General features: G+C 37.4%; 1 protein-coding gene across 4 annotated transcripts in view; it reads left to right on the top strand.

Annotated features, from left to right (window-relative positions):
- Positions 1 to 17,515, top strand: part of CTNNA2 (catenin alpha 2) — a gene marked incomplete at both ends in the record, with an annotated part of 953,627 nt that overhangs the window by 96,366 nt on the left and 839,746 nt on the right. For all 4 annotated transcript variants that reach the window (XM_084235606.1, XM_084235605.1, XM_084235604.1 and 1 more), the window contains one exon: positions 6,530 to 6,725. In XM_084235606.1, the coding sequence (XP_084091732.1) occupies positions 6,530 to 6,725 (196 nt within the window). The remainder of the gene's footprint in view (positions 1 to 6,529; positions 6,726 to 17,515) is intronic.

The raw sequence follows: 17,515 nt of genomic DNA, 5'->3' as shown, positions 1-17,515 counted from the left end.
TAAAAGGCGCCATTCCCGCGCCACTGATCTGGGCTACAGCCCGCGTCCTGGAACTGAGGGCTTTGGAACTGAGACCCGGGGCACGAAATTAGGGGCGTGGGTTCCCCACGACGGTGGGGCACAAGGCAGACACAGCACCCAAAAGCCGTTGAGGTGTACCCTACCATCCCCGCTCTGCTCCCTGTCCCACGGGGTGGAAAATCAGCTCCCCAAGGGCTCTAGGAGAGATCTTTGGTGCCACCTAGCGACTTGACCCCAGCACAGGCTACTGAAGGAGCTAGTGGCCAGCTGGGGAGTTAGCCCACACCGGGCCCCTTCTGAACAAGTAGTCTGAGCCCACAGGGAGAGCGAGCACCCACAGCCGGGGCAGACCAGGCGCGCAGAAGAGTGTGCCTGAGACCAGAAGTGCAGGGAGTGTGTCCCACATCACCATTTTAGAACAGGGACATTTCTTCAGTAAAGACTACCTGCAGAAGGCTTCCTCAGGAGCCAGAGGTGAGCGGGGGAAGTTCGCCCACGCCAGACCCCCTCTGGCCTGCAGTCCAAGCCCAGAGGGGAGCAGGAACCCACCGCCGGGGCAGACCAGGCGCACAGGGGAGTGTGTCCCCACATCGGCATTTTAGAACAGGGACCTTTCTCCAGTAAAGGCTGCTTGAAACTGACAGATGACTCCTGGAAGAACCAGAGGGGAACAGAGAAGCCCACCCAAGATGCCGGCAAGTCCCAACAACACAGTGTCCCAACGCATACGGCAAATTAGAAAACAGACAGTAGGGAGGAGAAGAACCACACGCAACCTAGCAACTCTCCAGAGAAAAAGCACACCACAAAAAGAAAGCCAGCCCCCAGATTGCAACGACAATAACTTGGAAGAATTTCTGAGCCTTCCAGAAAGAGAATTTAAAATTGCCGTGATTAAAAAACTGACAGAAGTCATAAAGGAAAACAATGATAAGGGAAAAATAATCAACGATCAGAAGAATGCAATTGAGTCCCTAGAGAGGGAAAACAATGGTCAGAAGAAAGAAATTGAGTCCCTAAAGAGGGAAGTAAAAGAAATGCAGGAGATCAAAGAATTAATGGAAGAACTAAAGAATTCTGGGAAAAGCAATGAAAGCAGAATAGATGAAATGGAAGAACGAATAAGTAATCTTGAAGACACAGAAATAAAAAGAACCAAAACAGAAAAGGAAAGAGAAGTACGAAGGAAAAAGAACGAAGAAAGACTTCGGGAACTATCTGACTCCATGAGGAAAGGAAATATAAGAGTTATAGGAATACCAGAAGGAGAGGAGAGAGATGTAGGAACAGAGAAAATATTCAAAGAGATAATTGAAGAGAACTTCCCAAATGCGAAGAAGGAGCTGAAAATTGATATACAAGAAGCAAGAAGAACACCAAACTTCCACGACGAAAGGAAAAATACAGCAAGACACATAATAGTAAAGCTCCCAAGAATCCAGGACAAGGAAAAAATAATGAAGCTGGCAAGAGGGAAGAAACAGATAACATTCAAAGGAAAACCAATCAGGCTGACATCAGACTTCTCCGAAGAAACACTACGGGCAAGGAGAGAGTGGAGGGACATAGTCAACAGACTCCAAGAAAACAGATGCCAACCAAGAATACTCTATCCCGCAAAGCTCTCCTTCCTCTTGGAAGAAAGAATATGGACCTTCCCAGACAAACAGAAACTCCGGAATTTCATTGCAACTAAACCCCCACTCCAAAAAATACTACAAGGAGTCCTAAAGCCAGAACCTCAGAGCGACGAATAACAATGAAAGAAGGCCAAAAAAAAAAAAGTTATTAAAAGAATAAATAAATAAAAACAAAGGAAAGACAAACACAATGGCAAATACAGATGTTAACATATCAATATTAATTCTAAATGTAAATGGACTAAACTCTTCAATAAAAAGACACAGAGTTGCAGCCTGGATTAAGAAACAAAACCCAACCTTTTGCTGTCTCCAGGAAACACATTTAGCTACAAAAGATAAAAATAGGCTCAAAGTTAAAGGATGGAAAACAATCCTACAAGCAAATGGACCAAAAAAGAAAGCAGGAACAGCTATACTTATATCAGATAAAACAGATTTCAAACTCAAAAAGATAAAAAGAGACCCCAATGGTCACTACATTATGATCAAGGGGACAATACTTCAAGAAGAAATAACACTCATTAACATATACTCACCAAACGAAGGAGCACCAAAATATATCAGACAACTGTTGTCCTCTCTGAAAACAGACATCAGAGAAAACACATACGTAGTGGGAGACTTCAACACACCACTATCAACAATGGATAGATCAACAAGACAAAAAATAAGTAAAGAAACCAAAGCTCTAAATAAAGACCTAGAGCAATTGGGCTTAACAGACATCTATAGAACACTAAACCCCAAAAAAAACGGAGTACACATTTTTCTCAAGCGCACACGGATCATTCTCCAGGATCGATCACATACTGGGGCACAAGACAAACATCAACAGATACACCAAGATTGAAATCATATCAACCATCTTTTCTGACCATGAAGGCATCAAACGAGAAATAAACCATAAAAAGAAGGCAAGGAACTTTCCTACCTCATGGAGATTAAAAACCACACTACTGGAAGACCATTGGACTAATGAGGAGATCAAAGAAGAAATTAAAAAATTTTTTGAATTGAACGACAAGGAGGACACCAATATCCTAAATGTATGGGATGCAGCAAAAGCAGTAATAAGAGGAAAATATATAGCAATAGAAGCTCACATCAAGAAACAAGAAAGAACGCAAAGAAACAACCTAATCTCGAAGCTCAAAGATCTAGAAAAAGAACAACAAAAAAACCCCAAAACCAGTAGAAGAAAAGAAATAATAAAAACCAAAGCAGAAATAAATGAAATTGAAACTAAAAAAACAATCCAAAAGATCAATGAAACCAAGAGCTGGTTCTTTGAAAAAATCAATAAAATAGACAAACCCCTAGCCAGGCTCACAAAGGAAAAAAGGGAGAAAGCACAAATAAACAGGATCATCAATGAAAGAGGAGAAATCACAACGGACACAGCAGAAATCAAAAGAATAATCAGTAACTACTATGAACAGTTATATGGAAACAAGTTTAACAATCTAGAGGAGATGGACAAATTCCTACAACTCTACAATCACCCAAAGCTAGATAAAGAAGAAATAGAACACCTAAACAGACCAATTACAATTAGCGAAATTGAAATGGTAATCAAAAACCTCCCCAAAACCAAAAGCCCAGGACCTGATGGATTTACAAATGAATTCTACCAAACATTCAGAGACGAATTAGTGCCTATCCTTCACAAACTCTTCCAAAAAATTGAGAAGGAAGGGACAATACCAAACACGTTCTATGAAGCCAACATTACACTAATACCAAAACCGAACAAGAACAACACAAAAAAGGAAAACTACAGGCCAATCTCCCTAATGAACACTGATGCAAAAATCCTCAATAAAATTTTAGCTATCAGAATCCAACAATGAATCCATAAGATAATTCACCACGACCAAGTTGGATTCATTCCAGGGGCACAAGGATGGTTTAACATCCAAAAATCAATCAACGTTATCCAACACATCAACAAAAAGAAATATAAAAACCATATGATAATATCAATAGATGCTGAGAAAGCTTTCGACAAAGTGCAACACCCATTCATGATAAAAGCCCTTGAAAATCTTGGGATACAAGGAACATACCTCAACATCATAAAGGCCATCTATGACAAGCCAACAGCCAGTATCATTCTCAATGGTGAAAAGCTGAAAGCAATTCCATTAAGATCTGGAACAAGACAAGGATGTCCACTCTCACCATTGCTTTTCAATATAATACTGGAAGTCCTAGCCAGGGCAATAAGACAAGAGAAAGACATCCAAGGAATCCAAATAGGAAAAGAAGAAGTCAAACTATCACTATTTGCAGACGATATGATATTATACATAGAGAACCCCAAAAACTCCACAGAAAAGCTAATTCAACTCATCAATCAGTTCAGTAAAGTGGCAGGATACAAAATCAACACGCAAAAGTCAGTAGCCTTCCTATACACAAACAATAAATCTGAAGAAGAAGAAATCAAAAAGACCATCCCTTTTGTTATTGAAACAAAAAAAATCAAATATTTGGGAATAAATCTAACAAAAGAGGTAAAGGACCTATACAAAGAAAACTATAAAACACTGTTAAAAGAAATAGAAGAAGACACAAAGAAATGGAGAGACATCCCCTGCTCATGGATTGGAAGAATAAACATTATTAAAATGGCCATCCTTCCAAAAGCAATATACAGATTCAATGCTATTCCAATCAAAATTTCCATGTCATTCTTCAAAGAAATAGAACAATTATTGATGAAATTCATATGGAATCACAAAAAACCCCGAATAGCCAAAGCTCTCCTGAAAAAAAAAGAAGGGAATGGAGGCATCAGACTCCCAGACTTCAAACTATACTACAAAGCCATAATCATCAAAACTGCATGGTATTGGAACAAGAACAGACATACAGACCAATGGAATCGAATAGAAAATCCAGAAATAAACCCACAGATTTATGGTCAACTAATCTTTGACAAAGGAGCAAAGACTATGCATTGGAGCAAAGAAAGTTTGTTCAATAAATGGTGCTGGGAAAACTGGGTCGCTACATGCAAAAGAATGAAGCTTGACCACCACCTCACACCATACACAAAAATCAACTCAAAATGGATTAAAGAACTAGACATAAGACCTGAAACCATAAAATATATAGAAGGAAATATAGGTGAAACACTACGTGATTTGCACATCAAAGACATCTTTACAGACACATCACCCAAAGCAGTGATAGTGAAGGCAAAGTTAAACAGCTGGGACTATATCAAATTAAAGAGCTTTTGCACAGCAAAAGAGACAATAACAAAAACAAAGAGAAACCCCACCAACTGGGAGAACATTTTTGCACCCAACACTAATGATAAAGGACTGATCACAAAAATCTGCAAAGAGCTGATGAGACTCAACAACAACAAAGAAAATAATCCAGTCAAAAAATGGGCAGAAGAGCTTAAAAGAAACTTCTCTGAAGAGGAAATGCAAATGGCCAACAGGCATATGAAAACATGTTCAACATCATTTGTCATCAGGGAAATGCAAATCAAAACTACCATGAGATACCATCATACACCAGTGAGAATGGCACATATTAAAAAAACTAGCAACAACAAATGTTGGCGAGGGTGTGGAGAAAAAGGAACTCTTCTGCACTGTTGGTGGGAGTGCAAACTGGTCCAACCACTGTGGAAAGCTGTGTGGAGATTTCTGGACCTACTAAACATAGAGCTTCCATATGATCCAGCAATTCCACTCCTAGGTATTTACCCAAAGGACACAGAAACATCAATTCCAAAGAACACCTGCACCCCTATGTTTATAGCAGCACTGTTTACAATAGCTAAGCTTTGGAAACAACCCAAATGCCCAAAAATAGATGACTGGATCAAGAAGATGTGGTACATATATACCATGGAATATTACTCAGCATTCAAAAAAGATAAACACATGCAATTTGCTGCAACATGGATGGCGCTGGAAGAGATCATGCTCAGCGAAATAAGCCAAAAAGAAAAAGAAAAATACCGGATGGTCTCACTCATAGCAGGAATCTAGAAAACTTAAATAAGGGACCAGGAAAATGAATAACTATAAGAAAGTGAAAATCAAAATCAACAAAAAACTATGAACCAGAGACACTTTTAGGGGGGCGGGGGCGGGAGGGGAGGGATTGGGGTCAGAATGGGGGGGCTGCAATTGTATGGGGAATATAACAATAAAATTTATAAAAAAAAAAATAAAAGCTTTATTGGAAGATTAAATAGTTCAAGATAGCATGCTAAAAGAAATTTGGCAGTTGAGATATGTGTCCAAATTGTGATAATTACAAAAGGAGTGATAGTGCAAATCTAATTTTTTTCCTTGAAATTTTACCTGGTTAATCAAATGTTGAGACTGAATCAATCCCTTCAGATCAAATTAACCATTTTGTATTTATGAGAGGAAGTCAGAAATAACTTTTTTTTTACATAACACATAATTGATATCAATTGTTCACTGTTTACTAATTGTTCATTCACCTCTGCCCTGACTTTTGGGCTCAGAACTACATATTCTCACTCAATACTTGGAGTCAATGCCACATTTTATTTTGTTTTCTTTCCTCTATGAAGCTGGTTACTCTGAGCACTGTACTTGTCAATCTGTCAGAGTACAACCTCCAGTGAACTGAAAATTTTAAGCTACTGGCAAGTTCTTTTCTTCCTGCTTATTCACATGCTGTTTTTTCCTGTGTAAAATAAATGATTGTTTATTTGTTTGCTGATCCACGTAATTTCACATTTCCCTTAAGATGAGACTGCGTGGTGAGAATTTATGATTTAATCACAGGAATATTTAAAAATTATGAGTTGATAATATGTTATATCTTTATAGATGTTTTACAGTTGCTCTTTTATATTTAAGGTGACGACCCTTGTCAACACAAGCAACAAAGGCCCATCTGGTAAAAAGAAAGGGAGGTCAAAGAAGGCCCATGTATTGGCTGCATCTGTAGAGCAAGCCACTCAGAACTTTCTTGAAAAGGGTGAACAGATTGCTAAGGAGAGTCAAGATCTCAAAGAAGAACTGGTTGCTGCTGTAGAAGATGTGCGAAAACAAGGTATGCAGAATGATACTGTTCAAGAGAGATATAGATTGATGTGCAAACAATGGATTTTTCTTTAGAATCAGTGCATATTTGCTTAAAGATGTAGTGTTATTTTTTCCTCTCTGTTTGCACTTGTCATGTTAATATTTGCTGGAATTAGGTGCAGAGACAAGTAGAGATATTTTTTATTATGGTAGTATAGCACAATTACAAACATTCCATGACTGCTATTGCTTCAAAATCTTTAAGGATTTTTCTCTTAGTAGATGAAAATAGACTTTCGTGTCAAACTCAGGCTTCAGGAAGATAGGAAGAGAGCTCATATTTACATAGTCACTGAAAACTATGATTTTAAAGATAAAGAGAGAAGAATGTAAGGCATGTAATAAAATTACTGTTGCTTTGTCTGATTTCCAGTTTTATATTTTCAGTTCATAGCTTTCCTAGGAAAATCTGAATACCTAGCTGTTAGTGAATTGATCAGTCGCTGAGTGGCCGATATCCATCTTGCAAAACCAGAACTCTGCTTCTTGAACAATTCCCTGCCTCCTCTTTCCATCAACTCTGGCAATCACTATTTTTTCTTTTTAAGATTTATTTATTTATTTGTTTGTTTGTTTATTTATTTGTTTATACAAGCACTAGGTACAATAAGAAGCGCAGGAAGGTGAGAGAATCCACCAGAGCCAGAGTGGGGTACAGAATAGGCAAACTGACGAAGCACACTGCTGAGGGGAGCAGCGGGCGGCAGGAGAGGTCTGCGCTCCATGTGGGACCCTCACTGGCGGCCGGGGATCGAACTGACGATGCAGAGGCTGCAGGCAGCTTCGCAGCCCAGTGCTCAATGGCTGCGCCACCAGGAGAGGCCCTATTTTTTCTTTTAGTAAGAGTCTGACTCTGCTAAATATTCCTATAAATGGAATTAAACTGACTCCTATCATTTAGCATGGTGGTTGCCCATGTTGTAGCATAGGTCAGACTTTCCTTTTTAGGACTGAATAATATTCAATCATATGCATACATTACACTTTCCTTTTTCAGTCATCCATTAATGGATATGTATGTTCCTTCCATCTTTTGGACATTGGGATTAATTATGCTATGAATATGAGTATAGAAATATCCCTCATTGAACCAACCTACCTGTAGTTCCTTTGGATATATATCCAGAGGCGGTGTTGCTCTTTTGTATGGTAATTCTATTTTCAATTTTTTGAGGAACTTCAAACTGTTTCCTACAGATGCATCATACTACACTTGCACAAACAGTGCATATTAACCTATTATGAGAAATAGTTTTGCAAATATCTTCTTCTATTCTTTAGGTTGCTTTTTTGATCTGTTAATTGTATCCTTTTATCTTTTGATGCACCAAAGTTTTTAATTTTTGACATAGCCCTAGTTAGCATCTTTAGTTGAAAATTCTAAGGCAAAATGAAATCAGAACAGAAACCTGTCCCCCAGCCTGGTCTTCCTCCTGCATTCTCTGTCTTAGGAATGTCACACATTTGGATCCAGTGGCACATTGCAGAATTGCTCTTGTTATTTCTCTGTCTTTACAAATATGATCTGTTAAAATGTACTATAGAATTTTTACTCCTAAATATCTCTTAAATGGACCAGATTGCTATGTTAATTATTCACAATACGGGCTTCCCTGGTGGCGTTAGGGGTTAAAACCACACTATGAAGCAATCCGCAGCCTCTGCAGCACGAGTTCGATCCCCGGCCAGCCAGGGAACAACCCACATGGCGAGGCAGACCTCTCCTGTCTCACCAACTGCTCCCCTCAGCAGTGTATTTCGGTCAGTCTGCCTGTTCTGTTCTCCGCTCTGTCTCTGGTGAATCCTCTCACCCCCCGCATTTCTGGCCTGTACTCTGGCTTTTGTATGCATAAATAAATAAATCTTAAAAAATTATTCACAATACTATTTTTTTTGAGGATACATATCAGACCACGTCTCTTTAATTAATGATTTGCCATGCTTTCTACTCTTAAGACTTCAATAAACATTTGTTGAATGATAAAGGAATAGATAAATGAATTTTCTATCCTCTCTCTTCTTGCAAATCTATCACTTTTTAAACTCACAGATGGATATCTATTCCTTGGAAATATCAGTTCTCCTTCCATGCCAATGAGCATTGTGCTTTTTGTTGTATTTTTCCCCATACTCTTCTTCCTTCAAAAAGTTTATTTCATTTACAATGCATTAATATGAATTCTTACTTTAATTTGAAGAGTTAAATATTTCATATTTCATTTAATATATTTGCATATGTGGTTTAGCAATGTGAAACCTCCCAAATTTTCATGTCATATTGAAAATTGTTATTTCTTCTGAAATGCAGATGGAGATTTGTTTTATTTTAATGTGTCTATAGACTGAATAGTTTTCTTCTTTTTCTTTTGTTTTCTTTTTGTTTTCTGACACATAATAAATTGTACACATTTAAAGTGTACGATTTTATAAATTTTGACAAATACATATTCTATGAAACCATCACCACAATCAAGATAGTGAACTTATCCCTTGGGGAAATGGTTTTGTGTAACTGGTCTCAGGCTACTTTCCTAAAGCATTTTTCTTTTATGGTGTCACATTTTACCATTTAGTTTCTTCAAAAATCTCTTACCTTTCCCTTATTTTTTCTACAAGTTGGTTTTACATCTTTTATAGAAATCAGTATTTTAAATTTTTTCAAATATTGTATGTTCAAAAAAGGGCCGTGAGACAGTAGAGCTTTATACACATAATGCAGAGACATTACTTCTGATGTTTAATTTTAATATATTAAGAAATAGATAATATATGTTATCCTTATCCATGTAATCCATGTTCTCCTTATCCATATAATGCATATTATCCTCCTTTCAATTCTCTGCCCACAGATTGTTTTACCTCCTTTCTTCCTTCTTTAGCTCAGTTCTTTTTGAATAATTCCCTTAATCTGTCTGGCTTTGTCAAATTTTCCTGGTTTTTCATTACCAAGATTTTATTGAGTACCTGAATATAATTTCATTGAGACATGGCAAATAAAGAGCTTGAGGGGAGAGATGAGGAGAAGAGCAGGAGAATTTAGTTATAGTGTCTTTTCTCCCATCATAGGAATCTGTTTTCTTATATGCCAAATAATATTCAGAATTTATGGAAACACTGATATTTAGAACGGTTTTCTCCTTTAAAGTAACTCTGACATCTATACATGCTTACTTGCTACATGATAATATAGTTTAGGGACTAAATCCACTAAAGGTGATCTTTTACTACTGAAATAAAGAGGAAGTTGCCCTGGAATGATGAAAAAGAGCAAAGGTATGATCAAAAGGGATAAAATGTTTTTGCAAAGGAGAGAGTAATCAGTCTAGACTCTAGAATGTTGTTTGCTGTTATGTCAAAATTTTCTGGTATCACAGAGGATGAATAATGAGAAAAGTTTTTAGATTTTACTAAAAATGATCATTAATTACATTGAAAAGTGCATTTTCAGGAAGCTGCAAAAACAATAGCTAAATAAAAAGAAGGAATAGATGCAGAAAGAACAAACTAGTTAGTTAAGTAAAGGATGTAGGAAGGAAAGATAACCATACTCTGCTGAACATTGCATAACGTACTGCAAATAGTCTTTTTTGCCCCTGCAGATAGTTCAGCATTCAAATTAGGGACCATTTTGTGCTTCTTTGGATCCTGGCACAAAGTATGTACTCAGCATGATTTAGAAAATTGTCGCAGAATGGAAGGAGAGAAATAGAGGTAAAGTTGGAGAAAACATTAAAGACAAGCAGGAAAATGTTTGTTTGCTTGTTTGATTGCTTACTTGTTCAGCCAAAATAGGAAGTATCAGATAATGTATCAGAGAGTCAATTGCGAGAGCAATTGTAGATAAAAAGGGAAAAAGCTCAGGTTGGTTGCATGAGGTGACACAAATGGGAGACTTCTTTATCTAGAAAACAGGTAGGGAGGAGAGAAGTACACAATAATGGATTTAATAAAAAACTTATCCAAACTAGATTGCACTATTTTTAATGAAGGAGGAGGTAGTTTTAATGCCCCATGTATAGCTGATATGTGACCACTGTTGTAGATATGTTTATACTTTTTGTTGTTACTGATATCTGAACGGGTATCTCACATGATCTAAGGGATTTTATTTTTTGAGAACAACCGACTATAGACTCTTGCTTGTATGCAGCTAAAAAGGCCACTTTATGAAAGATTTAATTATCTAAGAATTTTTTATTTAATTTGTTTATTTGGTGTATAACAGCATCTGTTAGCAATAGGATGCTCACATAGTATTTTATGAATGTTCTTAGAGTAGAAGTAGATTCATAAGCTGTGCTTTAATAAAAGATAGGCACTGTTCTTCATATCTGCCCAATAAGTAGATCCATTTATTAGTGTGCATCAGCATCTGATTTAATGCCATCCTGTTATTAATTTTCACACCCTTTTAAGTCATGGAACAGTTGCTTGGCCTTCTTATCGTCAGCCAATCAAAAAGAGTCTCTGATTCTCTTTGTCAAGACAAGGACAAACCAAAACAATTAAGACATGCCCTAGCCACCAAAATGTGCCAGATGAGGCTGTAAACAGAGGTGTATGTGGCCCTAAACCAACCTTAAGAGAGAGTTCTTGGAGAAAAATAACAAAAATACACAGATCTAAGAGGTTGCTTCTTCATGGAAAGATTTATTTATTTATACAAGCACTGGGAACAGTCAGAAGCACGGGAGGGTGAGAGAATTCACCAGAGCCAGAGCGGGGTACAGAACAGGCAGACTTGACGAAATACACTGCTGAGGGGAGGCAGGAGAGGGTGGCAGGAGAGGTCTGCGCTCCATGTGGGACCCTTGCCAGCGGCCAGGGATTGAACCAGCACTGCAGAGGCTGCGGGCAGCCTCGCAGCCCAGCGCTCAACCGCTGCGCCACCAGGGGAGGCCCCATGGAAACATTTTCTAAATCAAAAAGATGGCCAAACCATTCACTGCCTTTGCAGAATTCTCTTTGTTTTGACGTAACATCAATACAAAGTGATGTGTGGACAAATTCTATCATTATTTTTTAATCCAGTCAATATCAAGTAGCTGATGGCCAATGAACTGATAATACAGATAGAATAAGAATGAGAAAAAGTAGGAGAGGGGAGAGGAAATGTGTCCTCATATCTCTGAGGAGGGAGAAACCTTTGACTTCTGATGAACTGGTGACTTTCTCCTTCCCCATCCTGTTTGTGTTGGGATGTGATACTGGTAGAATGAGTTGGTCCAACAGAAACTTCAGTTGATACCAGTTGTGTGAACTCTGTACCTGAGATCTGGTCAGCAGCCATTTTCCTGGCCAAGACGCTCCTGCTGTTAAGAGTCCTGCCTGTCCTCCTCCTCCAGGCCTATTAGCTGGTTAAGTACCTCCACTGGCGATGGGAAAGGGAGGAGTCTCTCTCTGGCAGCACTTTCTACTGAGGTCAGCCTTTCAGGAAGAGTTGGGCTATTGCAAGAATTCTGCTGCTCTTCTGCTTGTCCTTCTTCTCAAGTATCCCATATTTTATGGCTCTACTCATTTTTTTATTAATTATTTTTTTTTAATTTTTTACATCATTGTTCATTTTTCAAATCTCTCATTTTTATTATTTATTTTTTACATCATTGCTCATTTTTAACATTTGCTTTCCCCCACCCCCTCAGGTATAGTCCCCATAGAATTTCACCAATGCACCCATGCACCATCACCTCAGTTCCCTGTGCTCCTCCTCACCTCCCTCTAATCGCTCTCCTTCCTCCTCCCCTGCAGGATGTCTCTGATTTATCATTGTTTTTGCTTTGTTGTGTTTTGTACTATTATTATTTTTTTACATTGATGTCTTATTTGGTTCCCCTATATTCCTGCTATAAGTGAAACCATCTGACATTTTTATTTTTCTTTCTGGCTTATTTCACTGAGAATATTCCTTCTAGCTCCATCCACATTGCTGTGCATGGCATGAGTTTATCTTTTTTGATTGCTGAATAATATTCCATTGTGTATATATGCCATATTTTCTTGCTCCAGCCATCTTTTTTGGGGCATTTAAGTTGCTCGGAAAAATGGCTCTGCTCATTTTATTCTGACTACTTGAATCTCTCAAGAGTTTCTGTGCTGTATGCTGACATTTTCTGCTACCTGTCTACTCTCAAGGAGGGTGTATTACTCTTTTTGTGTTCTGATGTGGGATCCTATTGTTCATGGGGTGAGATTTCACCCTGTATGGTTGGAGAACTAGGGAAACAGGTCTCTACGAAAAGGTAGGATCCCTAGAATTAAAAAAAAAAAATGATAATTGTAGGACGGAAAATGGGAATTTGAGAGGCAAATCCTAGGTGAGGGCAGGAAAAGAAATAGTTTCTCTCTTTTGGTCTCACTTCTTTGCTGTATAAGTTGGTCCAACAGAACCTATTACTAGAACTATTTAAAATTATCTATTTTTAAAATACTTTTAAAATCATTATTTTTAAAATAATATCCTTAAAATAGTACTTATAAAATCTATTACATTAAAATAATATTATTCATGTAATATAATAAAGTATACATTTATTAGATCAAAGAGGGACTGACTTTGAAACTGAAATGACAACTGTCTTGTCAGTCCAGAGTGTTGCTGAACTTGAGACCTGGAAATGCTCTGCTTTGCTCCTACACTGCAGCTCCCTGCCTGCTATGGCACCTCCTTCTTTACAGAGCTTCTGTTATGAATAGGTCTGGAAATTCATAGACCACTTGGTTCAGATTCATCTTGGGGAAGGTGAGACATGTCCTTAAAAATTCAAACTTCTGGTCTGACTACAATGCTAGTCTCAGTATGGTGGAGGTAACATTGGGAATCATTATTTTCAGATAGTATCTCAAGTTAATCTTATAATTTCAAGGTGTGAGAATCACTAAAAGCCTGAGTTTATTACATCTTTATACACATCATCTTTTTTTTTTTTTTTTTTTTTTTTTTTTTTTTTTTTTTTTTTTATAGAGGCATTTTTTTTTTATTTATTTGTTTGTTTGTTTTGTTTATACATGCACTGGGTACAGTCAGAAGCGCGGGAGGGTGAGAGAATTCACCAGAGCCAGAGCGAGGAACAGAGCAGGCAGAAGGACCGAAGTACACTGCTAAGGGGAGCAGCGGGCAGCAGGAGAGGTCAGCGCGCCACGCGGGACCCTCCTCCGGTGGCTGGGGAGCAGCCGGGGGTTGAACCGGCGCTGCAGAGGCCGCGGGCAGCCTCGCAACCCAACGCTCAACCGCTGCGCCACCGGGGAGGCCCTACACATCATCTTTAAGTAGTCTTTTTTCCATTGAAAGTGATGCTATTCAGGAAATTAATTTTCAGAAGCTTTAATAATAGAAGTTTAAAAAAAGAAAAAGAAAACTAGAGATATGTACAGTGAACAAAAAGATTAAGAAAAAGCTTGATATGAAAATATGATGAAGAAAAATGCATAAATATGAAAATGCCATGCACCATGTAATTTATCTTAATGCAAATTTTAACATTTTCAGTAGTTTCAACTGTTGCATATTTTGATTGATAATTTTTTTGTATGCCAAAGTTTGAATTAGTTGATTTTCCCAACAGTATCCTATGTTAACCTGGAGCCCTGTGTGTCACTCTTGTTACAACATAGAAGGATGTGATTGCAGGTAATTCTGTTATCTGACCCCTCTTTTGGAGACTTTGGCTTTTGCACATACTGTAATCCTTCAACAAGAATAATAATAGTTGCTCCCATTTATATTTGTAAAGTCATTCCATTTGTAAAGTACTTTCATATAGTCCCTCAATAATTGTTAGTTATTTTAAGTATATTTTCATATTTTATATAAAATTTGATTGATGATAAAAGATCACTATGTGCCTTAAGTAACTCATTCAACAAACCTTCATTAAGCATCTGCTATGAACAGGCACTGTTTTGGCTACCAGGAATATAGAATACACAATGAAGAAAACAGACATTTTCTGTGCCTATAGGAACATTATATTTGGAGATGAGCTAGACAATTAATAAATAAAAATAAGCAGAGTGATGATTTTTGACTATAGGAGTATAATTTTAAAATGTAAAAAATGGAAGTATGATACATGAGAGATAAAATTAATAATATGAACTTAAGATTTAAAATTTTGCTCTGTCAAAGATAGTACTAAGAGATGAAGACAAGCCATAAACTGGAGTATTTTAAAAACTCTTAATATTTAGCCTTAACAAGAAGAACAATCATATTCAAAAATGGGCTAACATCCTGAACAGATGTCACCGAAGGAGATAGGCACATGGCAAATAAGCATCTGAAAAAATATTCAACATCAGTTGTCATTAGGGAAATGCAAATTAAAATAACAAAGAGATTTTTCTGTATGTCTACTAGAATCCATAAAATACCCCAAACTGACACTATCAAATACTGCCTTGGATGTAGAACAACAGGACTTCTTATTGATTCAGATGCAAAATAATACAGCCACATTGGAAGATAGTTGGCAGTTTTATTTATAAAACTAAACATAAAATTACTATGTAACCCAGCCATCTCAGTTCTACATATGTACCCCACCAATTAAAAAACTTCTGTTTACATATAATCACTTAACCACATTCCATTTATCAAAGTAACCTTTTTTATTTTAGAATAATTTTAGGTTTACAGAAAATTTGCCATGATAACACAAAGTTCTATAACATACATTCCCCTAATCCAGTTTCCACTATTAATAACATCTAACATTATTATGGTACATTTGTCACAATTGATGACTCAATATTTATTCATTATTGATTGAGCTGAGCATAATAAAAAATAATAACAACAAGCCCTTCTGCTGATGTGCCTAACAAAAATGCAAGAATAAATAGTATGGATGCTGACATTTATTCTTGTTCTTCTACTGACTTGCATAGAGTGGTAAATTATACATCTGTATGAATAGCATGAGAAACCTAGTTTATAAGATTTCCAATTCAGTATTGCTTCCTTTAATACCATTTATTGAGGTTCAAGTAAAACCATTTTTGCCTTTCATTGAAAAGATTTAAAGAGGCTTATGTGAATATACAAAACGCAGTAAGAGGGAAAATAGAAATCCATGGGATAAAAGGAAGAAAAGAAAAATCAGAGGATCCAGGGGTGATGCTGGTACACATGTACATTAGTGCCTAGGCATGCTGTGCGCACCTCACCAAGGAGGGCAGACAAGGTGGCAGGAGGGGTGGGAGGAAGCTTTGCCATGAACCACAATCCAAATAACGAATCTACAATTTTCATGTTTCATGTGTGATGTGACTTAGGCAAATTACCTATCCTTTCCCCACCCTTGTTGGCATGAGTTAAGTGGGACTAATTATTAGTAAAAGTGGGACTAATTAAGCATAAACCTTCAGAACTGTTGTGGAGAGCAGATGCCAAGACACATGTAAAGTGCTTAGCACCAGACCTACCTGCTGTAGATTCTGAAAGCCTGGCGGCCATTGCCTTTATCATTACCATCATTATTGTAATGCCTACAACCAGGCACCAATATGGGCTCTTCTGCTTTCTAACAGATAAATTTTACATGTGTCGGGGGGAAAAAGATGTCCTGAACAAACTCCACAAACAGGTGTTATGAGTTCCACCCCCAACCTAGACCAAAGAGATCCAAGACACCAAGGACTGCAAATCCCATAATGTCATCAACACCAAAGGGATGGTGCTGGGAACTGAGGGTGGAGTTAAGCAGCCAGGTTTAATATATAACCAGACATGTGGGCCTTGGAGGTGTTTAATTTTTCACCATCTTTCAGTGTGCTATTGGGGTCCCAGCTCAGTATAACTGGTAGACTCAGTCACCAATTTATCTCTCTCTCTCTTTCTCCCTGAGTTATTCCTTTCTACATTTCCCCCCCTTTTGTAATAAACCCTTTTTAACCTTTTTGTGTGTGTCTGCAATCGAGTCTCATTATAAGTTCCTTTTTTAACTCATACTCAGCCCAACCCATTTCACATTGAGGTTGCCCTGTAACACAGGTTAGGTTTTAGGGATATTTTTTAAATTACAAAATAAAACAATGTTTCAGGTAGATCAATAAATCACTTCCATTTTATTTGAAATTCACCTGTTTTAAGGGAAATTCCTTAAACAAAACATCTGATCTCAACAAGCATTAAGAGAAATAAGCTACATAGAGAAACCTGGTAATCAAGCATTTCCTTGCTAAGTCTGCAATTTAATCAAAACTGCATTTGACATAAACATCTTGAATAACAACAGGATAAGATTGTCCAAGATAAAGCTGATTCGCTGAGGCATCCCTAATTATGATATATGCCAGCAGCTTGATGTAACCCAGGCTGCCTTCATTGGCAGGGAGCATGTTTTAGATGTAATTCTTCTTGTGAAAAGAAAATAAATAAATAAAGGCAAATGCTTCTAAAATCATGCTGAATTTTGTTAAGTGCATGCTAATATAAGGTCCCAGAAGATCCTCCCTCTGCAGTGACACATAAGCATATGGAAAAATCAGGCCTTATAATCAGTTATGGAGATGCCACCCTATTGTTCCAGGGCTAAGCAGACATCTTGATCATTAGAAACTGATAACAGACTTCTGGTTAAAATAATGAAGAAACCTCCATTTTTCCTCATTGTTGTCAAGATTGCATTGGCTACGCAGGGTTTTTGTGGTTCCATATAAATTTCAGTAATGTTTGCTCTTTCATGAATGCCATTGAAATTTTGATAGGAATTGCATTTTATCTATATATTGTTTTTCTTAAGGTGGCTATTTTAACAT

Source organism: Talpa europaea (genome assembly GCF_964194135.1).
Source record: "Talpa europaea genome assembly, chromosome: 6".
NCBI lineage: Eukaryota > Metazoa > Chordata > Mammalia > Eulipotyphla > Talpidae > Talpa > Talpa europaea.
This window is presented reverse-complemented; position numbering and strand designations above follow the sequence as displayed.